We start from the raw sequence: 12,904 nt of genomic DNA, 5'->3' as shown, positions 1-12,904 counted from the left end.
AGATTCTCACTGCCTGAAGGACTAAAGGTCTATTCGAAAAGAATGGGGTTTCAGAAACAACAAAACAGCACAGCTAGTTTAGACGAAGAAGGTTCCACTCAGCACGGCAGCAGGCTACCTTGTGGACAGGGAGGCTCCTTATTGGGGCGGCTTTGTGGAATAAAGGCATGGAAAAGATGTTGCTGAGGCAGGGAGCATGGAGGTGTTAGCAGAAGTGGATGTTTTATCAATCCCTACTCCCTCTTCTGTTGAGCTATACCATAAAATCATCGTCTGGGGCCGTGGGGATGGAATGAGGGAACAGCTTTGGAGAACAGACTTGAGAAAGACAGAGGGAAGCCGGTGGGTGGGGTCACAGCACTTCAGCTGGTACCGTCGAGGCCCAGTAGGGGATGTAGGTGGAGGTTGGGGGAAGTGATGGTGAGGGGAACAGCCAGTTCTACCGGCTAGGACTGGGCATAATGTGCAGACAGCCCACATGATGGGCGAGGCTCCGGTGTCTGTAGCACCCACAGGCCGTTTTCCCTGATTGAGTCACTGAAGGAAAGAAAGGGCCACCCTAAGGTCCCAACCCGAAATCCAGGTCAGACCCCAAGGGGCAGGTCCAAGCACTTTCCTTGTAATAAATATCTCAACAATCTCCAGACCTCGAGGACTCTCTCATGGATTGTACGGTTTGTGCATTGCTGGGAGGAACCTAATATTAAATTGAAATTAGGCACAATAAAGACAAATGCTGCTGGGTCAGGAAAAGCGTGAGTCTGGCTCCATTCACCCTGGTCTGGACAGGCTCTGTGGGCTGGACTGAAAAGCATGTTGAGCGGCCAGTCTCACACTGAACAGGAGAGGGCGCTATCATCCAGTATAAACTAGAGAGGCTGCCCTTAGCTCATATTCTAATAGCCACATGAATGAGTCACGTACCTAATTTTCCATTTCTTTCTGCAAAAGACCTGAACAGCTCACCCTGGCAGGCAAGCCCCTAGACACAAAGACTTGGCTTGGGCTCATGGGTGCATGGCTGAGGGTTCTTCAAATTTCTCCTCTTGATTTTGTCAGGAAGACCTGGCTCTAAAGGGGAAGTAAGGGAGCATCACATCCTATGAACTCCTCAATGACAGAATCTTTTTAATAAAACAAATTTTAATCAAGGTACTAGATACTATTATGGCATATTTGAACAAAGTATCTTAATATATTTTTTGTTTTTCCCTTTTTTTCCTTTCTTTCTTTCTTTCTTTCTTTTTTTTTTTTTTTTGGTTCAGTTTTTGAGACAGGGTTTCTCTGTAGCTTTGGAGCCTGTCCTGGCAGAAATTCTTTTCCAAAGCACCAAATCCCTAGACCCAAATTTTAAAGTCAAAGTACCCTTTTTTTTTTTTTTTTTTTTTTTTTTTTTTTTTTTTTTATTTTTCGAGACAGGGTTTCTCCGTAGCTTTTGGTTCCTGTCCTGGAACTAGCTCTTGTAGACCAGGCTGGCCTCGAACTCACAGAGATCCGCCTGCCTCTGCCTCCCGAGTGCTGGGATTAAAGGCGTGCGCCACCACCGCCCGGCCCAAAGTACCCTTTTTTAAAGCAATTTCCAGAATCAAATGTCTCTCTCCAGTCAAAAAATTAAACACAATAGCATACATAATCCAAATCTTCTGTGCACATTCTTTTTTTTTTTACTCCTTTTAATCTGTCTATTTTTTGTCTTTTTAAAGACTTCCGTTCTTTTGGAGGCCTTCAGTTCACCCTCCTGGCTCCTCGTTATTACTGACCGGCTGGCCAGTCTTCCGGAGGGCAGTTTCTCAGCGTGTCCCTAGTTCCCGATCTTGCTGTGAGCCTACACTTCTAACGCACTATAAAATACTTCAGAATACTCTATGCCTGTTCTACACCCTCTGTGCTCTATGGTACGGTATGGTTCATGAGCCAGGCAAGGGACTAGAGATTGAAACACACACACACACACACACACACACACACACACACACACACACAGAGAGAGAGAGAGAGAGAGAGAGAGAGAGAGAGAGAGAGAGAGAGAGGTCATCCTTGCAGCAAGAACACCCCTTTATTGTGTTACAGGGCAACTTATATAGGGATCCTTGACTAGTGGCTACACCCTAACTCGCAGCTGCAAACCCACCAGAAACCACTCCCCTGCAATCAGGAACTCCTGAGGGTCTTGTGCTCAGAGCAGCTGCAGGTACAGGAAAACAAGTTGTTTACTCCAAGTAGGCAAGGGGTCACAGGAAATTCAGGGTCTGGAGGTCCACAGTCCCAAACATATATCCAGAAATGGAATTGCTAGATTCTATGGTATTTTTATTTACATTAAAAGTTATTTTATTGTGTACTTATGTATTTATATGTTTATTGAGAAAGGGATTCTTTGTGTAGCCTTGGCTGTCCAGGAGCTGCCTCTGTAGATCAGGCTGGCTTTGAACTCAGAGATCCATCTGTCTCTGCCTCTTGAGTGCTGGGATTAAAGCTTTGTGTCACCACCACCACCTGACTTAAACATTTTATTTTAATAATATATTTTAATCAATTTTTGTGAATTTAATACAGCATGTCTCGATCATATTCAATGCCCATTCCTCTGCCTGACTTCCTCCTGGATACACCCCTTCTCTTTAGTCCCCCACTTGATGCCCACTTTTTTTGAAAGAGACAATCTTGCAGCAGACATCCTTGTCCTCCGGCTCTTCTGCCTCTCTCTCCTGTGAGGTCCCTGAGCCTTAAGTGTAGGTTTATGTTGTGAATATGTCAGTTGAGGACTGGTACCCCGCAGTCCGTTGTTCTCTGCCTTTTGACCAGTTAAAGATTTCTGTGATGGTCTCCATCTGGTGCAAAAACAGGCTTTTTTTTTTTTTTGGTGAAGGTTGAGGCTCTTATCTGTGGATATAAGGACATATTTAGAATGCAGTTAGGAATGGTAGGGTCCATGGCATCAACCAATCACAGGTAGCTGGCTAAATTTACAGCATCAGGCATGCATTTCCTCCTATCGAGCAGGTCTTCAGTCCAGTTTGGTGGCTGTTGGTTGCCCCCAGTATATGAACACAGCTATTACATCTTTTGGAATATCTCATCATGCTGGGCATCGTGGTTCTGGGCATTATAGCCAAGTAGGGCTATTGAATACTTTTATCTCTTTGTAGCTTACAAGACTCCTTCCAATACTGAGAGCCAAGGCTTCCAGGCCAGGTCTAGATGGCTTCCTCCAAGTCCTCTGGCTGAAGCGTACAATATCTTCAGCATGCGATCTTTCCTTCTTTCTCTGGAAGGCCCCAAGCAATGGTAATGACCAATGTTTTAGGAGTCTCTTAGATTCTCCTGACCAACAACTTGAAAGAAGGATTCCCATGCCTAGCATAGGGGGGCTTTGCTAGATAGTCTATGGTTTTGGGGGGAGTACTGTCACCCTAAGTAATATAACCTCATTTAAATTATATACATATACACACATTAACATACACCTATACACAGACCTACATGTTTTATGCAATTTGTGTAACCATAAACTACTATGACTCCCTATGGATTTTTCAAATATTCTCAGTCTTATTTAGCCCTCCCCATGCCTTCTGCTTCTGTGTTGTCCTCACTCCTGTCCCCAGGACTGGGATGCTTCTTTTTGTTGTCAGGTAAACTGTTGTACAAATAACACGTCGGTCAAGTCAGCAAAAAGCATTGCTCAGGTCGGTATCTTATCTCATCAACATTCCTTGCTGCTTGTTCTATTAACTGTGGATCAAGGAGTGTTCAGTTCACAAAGGGAATTGAAGGGAAGTCTATTTGTTCTTTTAGCCCCACCGGTTTTTGAATCATATAATTTGAAGCTGTATGATGAGGCAAGTACACATGCTGAATCGTTCATGTTTGGGAGGTTTGACACAGCATTGCGGATTGCTCGTCTTCATCCCTGTAAATCTTTCCTAGCACTGATAAAGCCAGTGCAATGTTCTTTCATTCGGTATTTATATGGTATCAGAACCATTTCACTTTCATCTATGTGCCCTGTTTTAAAAACCCTGTGATGGTTAGGTTGTTTTCAGAAAAAGCAAGACCTGGGTAGACACCCAGTGGCCCAAGCAGGACCAATCTGGGAGAATTGGCACCTGTCCAGTGTGTACTGAAGCCAGGGAAATCCTGAGGTAGCAGCGGGAAAGGAAGGGGCGGGTCCTGTGGGCTGGGGTGACCAGTTCAAGGGTTCTGAGTGTCCAACGCTGAACTGACACCATTAGAGAGTTTTGAACAGGAAGGCGATGTGACTGTATTTCTGTCTTATCCTGGTCACAGCTGGGTGGACATTGAAGTCCAGGAAAAAGCAGTTTCTTGGTGTTTTCTCTGCTTTCTTTTCTCCAGAAGCCCAGAGCCCTCACACCTGCATGGTCTCCCTGCTTCCCTTTCAAATCTTCCCAGGTCTTCTGTGCCAGCCCAGGTTTCTCGGTTAAGTGGGCACAGACCTAGGGCCAGACAGGGACACTAGTTAGGGACCATGGCAAGATTCCAAGGGGAAGACTTAATGGCAGATTTCAGAGAATATAACCATGACCCACACTTGGGAATCCCCAAATGCGGAATATCAGAGAGTGAAATTTTGAACAAATTGAGCAGGGTTCTTTTAGTGTTTAGCACTGATCCACAGTATTATTCCAGGAGTGACGTTTTCCTCCTGTTATCAATGTCTGGGCTGCATCAGACGCATGCTACATAGTTAGGAGCTCACAACCCCGAGTATCCTTCATAGCATCTACATCTGCTCCCTGGGCACAGAGTGAAGCCCAAGGCCTCCTGGGTATTTCTAATACAGTATGGAGAAGATCAAGACCATAAATGAACATATCACAGGGCACCCAAGAGCAGAAGGCTTCACACTTGGCTGGGCAGTGTGACTGGCTAAGTGGCTTTTCTGTCTTCTCTCTGAGCTGGTTTTCTTCTGTGAGAAGGACTACTAGCCTGTAAAGGACTGTTGAGAGGAATAAAAGATTATTCAGGAGGAAGTCCAAGGACCGCCCACCTCCATCCAGGTCTAGTAAGGTGAGCGTCCAAACTGCCTAGGCTCCCCCAAAGCCAGTACGTGCAGTAGGATCAAAAACCCATTGCCATTGTTCTTGAGTTCTCAGTAGTCTTCATTGTCTGCTATGTTCAGCAAGTCCGGTTTTATCCCATGCTTTTTCAGACCCAGGCCAACTGGCCTTGGTAACCCTGATTGCTCTTCGAGCTGATGAGGGAGGGGGACTTGATCAGAGGAGGGGGAGGGAAATGGGAGGCCGTGGCGGGAAGGAGGCAGAAATCCTTAATAAATAAATAAATTTAAAGAAAAAGAAAAAAAAGGAAAAAAAAAAGATTATTCAGGAAAGGAGAGCCCTGACGTCTTTATCAGAAACAGAAGAAGCTCTCCCGAGCTGTAGCACACTAAATATGTAAACTCATGAGATCAGGACTGAGATTTGCCATGTTTACATATTTGCATTCACATTTACATATTCACATTCATATTAACATATTTACATATCACATTTACATATTTACTTTTGCCAGGCAAATAGCACTTTGTTGTCATGCTGCTCACTGAGTCAAGACAGCCACACCTCTGCCTCAAGTCCAGAGCCCATGTCTTCCTCTGTGACTCCACTTCTAGCCTGTGCATTTCTTCCCTGTTGTTTTCTTGTGTGGGTTCTGCTTTTGTTTCTCCAGGAGCCCAGACCAGTTATACCTGTATTGCCTCCCTGCCTCCCCTCCAAGGGCTCACAGGTCCTCCTTGCCTGGCTCAGCCTTCTTGCTAAAGTGGGCACACCCAGGGTCAGGCGACAGGGCTGCTGCCTGGCTAATTAAAAGCTCCGTAGTCCCGGGCAAGCTCTCAGTGCCTGCAGATCCAGCTGCAGCCAAACGTTTGATTCCAGAGACAAGAACCTCTTTGGACCAAGGTAATTTCTGCTATTTCGAGCCTTCTGAGAGAGACCTTTCACTGCTTTCTGTCTAGCCCCGGGTGCTTCTGGGGGCCTTGACCCGAGGTACAAGGTATCAGAGAAATTAGAGTTGCTTATAATAAAAATGCTGCTTGCATTTTTGCTTATTTCTGCTTTTAGACAACTCTCATGTGAGGCACTGAGGCTCTTGGACCAGGAGGACCGTGAACTATGGGTTCTCATGGTAAGAGACTGTGGACTTTCGTAGATCTTGTGCTATTAAGCAGAATCTCAGAATCAAATATCTCTAGAGATGTTTGAGAGACTTGTGATGTGGCCGTGGATGTTCACATGCAGAATCTTGGAGGTGCTTCTCTGAATGGAGAGCAAAGGGATACACAAGTCAGAGGGGTGGGTTTTCTGACGGAAGAGCAGGAAGTGTAGCCATCCCCTAGCTGTGGGGAGCTAGAACAGGGGTGGGCAGCACACCTTACTCTGTTCTAAGTCTGATGATTCAATGCACAAGAAGGCACCTGGGGTGATGGAACGTCCTCACCCTCCAGATGTGGTGGCAGATGGCATTTCAAAGCCATCACCACCTGGAGACCTAGTACCACACCAGTCACTAAAGGGCTGGGAGCGTCTTCTCATGGCTTGCTGGCCTTGAAATACGTTCTGTCTAGGTACACTTTAAAACATCAGCCTGGGTGCCAGAAAGATGGTTCAGTGCTTAAGGGCACTTGCTGCTCTTGCAGAGGACCACACTGGGCAGCTCACAACTGTCTACAACTCCAGTTCCAGAGGATCAGGCTTTCTCTTCTGACCTCCACAGACAACAGGCACACACTTGGTGCACATGCGCACAGACAAATAAAATACTCAACACATGTAAACACCACAGATAATTCATCAAGACATCTTAATGTGTATATGGGGTGAGGGCTTAGGGAGGCTTTTACTAAAGAAATTTTCATAAAATTCTAGGAGCATATAAGAGAAGAATAAGTTTCTTTTTCTTTCTCATGGCCAGGCAACGATGGCCTTCTCTCCACAATCTAAAGTACGTTATCCTCCTCAAGAAAGCTTTGAAGATTCAGAAAGTAATATCCACAAAGAAAGTAAGTGTGAATCACAAACCTGTTTGGACCGTCTCCGTTTGCTCTCACCGAAGGGTCTAAGGGGCCTGTTTCACTTTCTTAACCCACGAATCTCTTTGCTCTGGCTGAAATACTCAGAAATCTACGTATTAAAATCTCAAGGCACCTAATTCCTTTCTTGTTAGTTACATTTAGATTGTTGTTCCTTCACACACTGCAGCAAGCCATTGATGGGGCATATGCTAGGGTAGGCCAGCTCAAGGGTCTGGGTGGTAGCTAAGCTGGTTGGTCCTGGCCAATGCGACCCCACCCCCTCAGGCGAGGGGCAGGGACAACTCTCCTAGGCCCAAACCATTGGAGCCAGCTCACTCTTACCTGTGGTGAGGGGTGGGGTGGAGAGAGGGGGGTGTCAGCTCTCCCATAATGGGTAGGGTCAGTTGTCCTGCTACAGGGTCCAGCAAGGGGCAGGGCCAGCTATCCCCAGGGCTAGTAAGGGGCAGGGATGGTTCAGCACAGCCCTCAGATTTCAGCACACATAGTCCCTATGACCCCCTGTGGTAACACAAGCCCTTCACTATCAGCCCTGATCTTGGCTGCCTTTGGGCCACTGACCCAGACATGACCCACTGTGGTAGAATGGGCCCGGATGGCACCATGTGACTGTGCAGGCCACCCAGATAGGCCTGGCCCTGGTAGTGGCATGGCTCTCAGACACTAGCATGAGCATAGATTCCAAACTCAGACCCAAACATGGTCCTCGGTAGCAGTCTGGTTTGGATGTCACCATAGCCCCACGTGGCAGCACAGGCTATTCAGATTGGCGTGGCCCAAGTTCCAGTGAGTCCCTCGGACATCAACAAGGTCGCAGGCTGTGGGCAGACCCCTGGCATCAGCAGTAGCTTCTATGGTATCAGGAGCCACATACATCAACACCGCCCCTGACTGCTGTAGGGCCACAGACCCAGATAAGGTCCTAGCAGCAGCTTTACCACAGCCTCAGTGGCAGTACGGCCCTCAGACACCAACATGGCTACAGGATGTGGTCTAGACCCCAGGCATCCGTGTGAGCCCGGTCCTGTGGAAGGATAACCACAGAATCTGCATGACTCGGGGCAACAACAGGATATCCGGGAGGAGTTTCAATGAGGGCCCAGGGATGATGACGGTGTGGCAGGGAACAGAAGCCTTGAACCAGACCAATGACTCGTCGCAATGAATATTTGTGGGTGGGGCTGATCGGACAGAAGGGTGCACATTGTGACATACTGCAGCTCCCAAGTAACTGGGATGCAGGAAGGAGGTGTTGGAAAGATGTCGGAGCGCCCTGAGTTTTTGGTTTTGAATTAGGTTTGCGGGGGCAATGCTGTAGAAGTGAGGGGCAGATATGGAGGAACTGGGAAGAGAGCGGGATTGGGGTGCATGCTGCGGAATTTCCAAAAAATCAATAAAGGATTATGTTAAAAATGAATTGCGTTATTTATTTTGATTAAGATGATTAGATATTACACATACACACTGATGACAGATTTAAGTAGTCTTGGTTGGTGTTGTTATGTGGAGACTTTATAAACCAGGAAAAAGTAACCCCAGAAGAAGTGGCAAGCGTCATGCATCTCCTGCAACCAGGAATGTACCCAGTTCTTCTCTGTGCCTCGATCTGTAACCCATCCCTGCCCTATTTCCCTTCCTGTGGCCATTTCTTCTCAGAACAATGTCTGTCACAGAAATTCACAGTTTGTTGTTATTAGAATGAGCTCAAACCTTAAAGCCAATTATACCCACACCTGTGTCTTGTTATCTGGCAGGTCAGGAATTTCCCAGAACCTACAGGATCTATGACTCCCAACAGATGGTGTGGGTCCTGGCAGGAAATACTCTAATAGCGGTGCCTGCTAGCAGCAATGTCAAGCCTGGTAAGTGACATGAGAGGGGACTGTTACTCTTGAAGATGCATCAGACCCACTGCGAGTGGACATCGGCCTGCATAAGTCTTGTGCCTTCCTTACCTACTTGATGTTCAGAGGACAAGCAAGGATAAAGAGACAGCCCCATGCTACAAAGGAAGATGTATACATAGAAACAACAGCGCACTTACCCTCATGAAAGCATCCTCCAATAGGAGAGAATGGTGTAACAGTCACCAAGTTTCTTTTAGAAAGGCATTCCTTTAAATTCCAACCAACCATACCCATATCTGTAGATTCAAACCCGCCCATCTTTCCACTGTCAAAATTACATGTTCTTCTCTTTCCATATCTCCTCTTCTAATGATGGTGAAAAATTCCTTCTTCCCGTCAGAAGGAAACCCATCTCAGCCTTATCTCATTTCTTTAAAACTTCCATGTTTTGTTTAATCCCCCTCTTAACCTTGCCCATCACAGAGAGACCTCCCATATCATATCCCCAGCCTCAGTACCGAAGCTTGCTCTTCACTCCATCTTTCTCTTCCTTCTATCATTTGTGGGAGCCAGATTTTCACTAGTACTACAGCCTATCCTTACCACCACCAAAAATAGCTTCAAAAATACTTAAAGATTGATTTGGGTGACTAAGTTCAGAGTTTTCAGAGCCTTCTGCTGGCTCCACTGATTTTTTTAGGTATCTGTCAAGACAGACACATGGTATGGTGGAAAAGAGCTGCTATCCTCGTGGTAGACAGAAAGTTGGGAGGAGGTTTTAACCTTCTTGCCTTAAAGGAACATCACTAATAGGTCTGGTATCCAATAACTCATTCAGCTGTGAACTCATGAATGGATTAATCCATTGATGAAGTTAGGACTTTCATGATCTGATCCTGCTTCAATAGTGCCCCCAGGTGATGTTCAAGTTTTCATTATATGGGACTTTGAGGGAAGTATGTCATATCTTGCCCTAAACCAAATATTCAATGTCCTCATCGTGCTTTGTCTTAGGTGAATAGTTAATAAATAGTTTGTCAAATGGGTTTGTTTCCTGTCCTATGCCAAGAAATAGATACAAAATGTCTAAACTCTTGGAAAATTCTTCCTAAATTATTGGATAATTAATTCCAACCAAGAATGATAGAAAATTCACACAACAAGAACTAAAGTAAGATAATGGTTTGTTTCATATATATATATATATATCTATATATCTATATATCTATATATCTATATCTATATATATATATATAACCAGTGGGCTGGGCCAGGCTGGGTTCCATGTTGGTTCCATGATGCCACCAGAGATCAAAGAGTCTCCTTTCTGATTCACCAACCTCAGGTTTGCGTAAGCTATCACTTAAGTGTTTGGTATAGGTAACAGGATGTGACAGATGAAGTATTTCCAGGTGAGTCTAGTCTCTTAAGGAACCTTGTAGAGACCCCCAGGATACCTCTACTCATATATCATGAACCACAATAAGTGCATGACTATATCTTATTTTAATTTTTGGGAAACAATGTGCCCAAGTGACAACCGAGGTTCTGGTATCAAGAAGCAAAAAGAAACTGGTCCCAGGATAGCAACCAGTATTCCCTGTTATGTGGCTAATGTGGGAGCTTTGAAGGAGGAAATGATGATGATGATTGGGAGGGTTGACAGGGTGTGGGTCAAAAGATTGAATTTCTTTCAAAGCCTGACATTGTCCCCATTTTTTATTGTGTTTCCAGTCATTCTTAACTTGATAGCATGTAGAGATCAAGAATTCCAAGATATTGAAAAAGGTAATCTAGTTTTTCTGGGAATCAAGGGTGAGAAACTTTGCCTCTTCTGCGCTGAAATCGGGGGCACACCGACTTTGGAGCTTAAGGTGAGTACCTGCAGCTGGTAGGGGAGGTATACCAGATAGATTTTTATTTAAGGTAGCTTATCAGTTTACAGAATAAAATTGATATCCCTGCAAGGTTGCACTCTTCAGAGTAAGAAAGGAGCCCTTACTTGGCCAGTCTCCCGATAAATAACAATACCACTGAGTTATACAGCATCTTTTTAAACCCCAGATTTGGGAATTAAAGTGAAAACCAGAGCATCAAACCCATGGAAATGTTTCTGAAAGTGAAGGAACAGTGACTTCTCCATTCTTAGTCCTGAGTAACTTCCTCCTAAATAACATCAGAGATGCTAATAAGCCACACTTAGGCAAAGGAATGCTAATCTGAAGTTTTCTGTGTGCTAAAAGAAAAGATATATAGTTAAAAGTCTCATCCCTTGCTAATGATGGAAATTGTAATACATAAATTCACTCAGAGGTTGAGTATTCAGGCTGGCTGGCACAAAACTGTAGATGGGTGTATACCAGAAGCCCTCTCCCTCTACGCCATTCTCTTCCAGGGAGTTCCATACCTCAAAGAATCAGTCCCTTGTATGATGGGACTCTGGGGAAAAGCCAGGCTATTTGGAAACTAGTAGGTGCCTGGGTAGATAGCTTGCTATCTTTTCTTCTGCCTGTATCCCTAACCCATGTCCCTCCTATTGGGCACAGCAGTTACTCCCATGTTGTGCACTCAGTGCTCAGTTACTGTAGCCCCTCTCCCTGGTCATCCTCATTAATAATCTCTTTCTTACCCTAGGATGTAAGCATCATGGAAATATACAAAGAGGGCAAAGCACAGAAAGACTTTCTCTTCTACCACAGCAGAGAGGGTTCTACTTCTGCCTTCCAGTCAGTCTCCTATCCTGGCTGGTTCATAGCCACCCCTGCCATGGCAAGGCAGAAAGTCACCCTCACACAACAGAGGGGTGAAACTACCAGTACCAACTTCTACTTAGAGGCTGAAGATTAAAGTCCAGCATGGCCCATATGTGTGGCTGAGTCCAGGACAAAGAAGCAACCGGATGGAGAATCCTTTACTTGGAAACACAGCAAGGCATCGTAAAAGACCACAATGTCACCTCTGCACCAGAACACACATTGAAGTGTCACTCATCTGAACATCAGTCCAGTGTGAAGCCCAAGAATCACTTTTATCCTTTTCTGATCTCGTCCCACCATCCATTCAGCTACCAAGTACAGTCAAGTCAGAGACTTACATGCAATTCTCCCTCCCTGTTCTCACAGCATCCCATGGGGCAGAGGTGTGGATTCCAGTGAAAAATTCTTCCTTCTTAACTTTACATATGCTTATTGTAAATATGATAAATGCCTGAAAGATAAATACCAAGAATGAAGCAATATAAAAGAAGATTTTATGTGTCTTGATGATCACGACAGATTCAGAACATTATCAGTTAATAATTTGACACACAGTATATGCTTTTATTATGGATATCCTGTTGTTGCTCAAAGCCAGGAGAATCCTTCAGCTGGGCAGGGTGTCTGGGGACAGGATCCACTAGAGCTCCAGGCTGCTGCTGGTTCACATGGTATGACCTTTATGCCGACAGTCCTCGGGCAACTCCACAGAAGTAGAGGCTCCATGTTGCAGACTGGGTCTGTTGACCCAAGGTTGGAATAAGGACCCTTCCTTCAAGCTGCTTCATGGTCCTGCTGGTGCTGGCAGCCGCCACCATCTCTGGAGATACAGCCATTCTCTCTGATGCTGAGTTTCTCGCTGCAGCTGGGGCTTGGGTGGTGGCAGCATCATCTCTGGCTTCCCCATGGTGGCTATAAGGGTGACAGTGGGAGGGAGGAGGCACTGGCTCAGCAGCAGCATCTCTCATCTATGCACCGGGTCCCGCATGGCCACTTCAGGTCATCAGCTGTGGCCTGGTGCAGGCTACCCAGAGTTGGAGGATGTGGGAGAGACTCTATTGTGCTTCTTAATAAAGATGGCCCAGTTCCTCTTTTGTTTGCGTTGTCCTGAAATGCCTGTTGTGTCTTCTTAACACCCTAAATCTGAAGTGTTTGGAGGTCGCACTTTACCTCCCCAGCCAAAGGCAGAACCTTTTCTTCTTCGAAGTCATAGAAATTTTAGTTTCTTATGGGAGATTTCTTTTGTTTGG

The 12,904-nt window shown here is 45.5% G+C and overlaps 1 protein-coding gene across 1 annotated transcript; it reads left to right on the top strand.

The window, feature by feature from the left end:
* The first annotated feature begins 6,939 nt into the window (after nucleotides 1-6,939).
* On the top strand, nucleotides 6,940-11,745 carry Il36b (interleukin 36 beta). The gene is made up of 4 exons (XM_041674888.1): nucleotides 6,940-7,021; nucleotides 8,806-8,913; nucleotides 10,633-10,772; nucleotides 11,533-11,745. Exons 1-4 carry the CDS (start codon nucleotides 6,940-6,942, stop codon nucleotides 11,743-11,745), a joined length of 543 nt encoding a protein of 180 aa, XP_041530822.1.
* The last annotated feature ends 1,159 nt before the right edge of the window (nucleotides 11,746-12,904 follow it).

Source organism: Microtus oregoni, unplaced genomic scaffold (assembly GCF_018167655.1).
Source record: "Microtus oregoni isolate MIOR12 unplaced genomic scaffold, Mior012 000025F_ref0000491, whole genome shotgun sequence".
NCBI lineage: Eukaryota > Metazoa > Chordata > Mammalia > Rodentia > Cricetidae > Microtus > Microtus oregoni.
This window is presented reverse-complemented; position numbering and strand designations above follow the sequence as displayed.

Excerpts from the sequence above, each read along its gene's own strand:
- Il36b (XM_041674888.1), top strand. The coding sequence starts at position 6,940 with ATGGCCTTCTCTCCACAATCTAAAGTACGTTATCCTCCTCAAGAAAGC. Across the intron at positions 7,022-8,805 it reads AAGTAATATCCACAAAGAAA|GTCAGGAATTTCCCAGAACC; the intron begins GTAAGTGTGAAT and ends GTTATCTGGCAG. Across the intron at positions 8,914-10,632 it reads TAGCAGCAATGTCAAGCCTG|TCATTCTTAACTTGATAGCA; the intron begins GTAAGTGACATG and ends TTGTGTTTCCAG.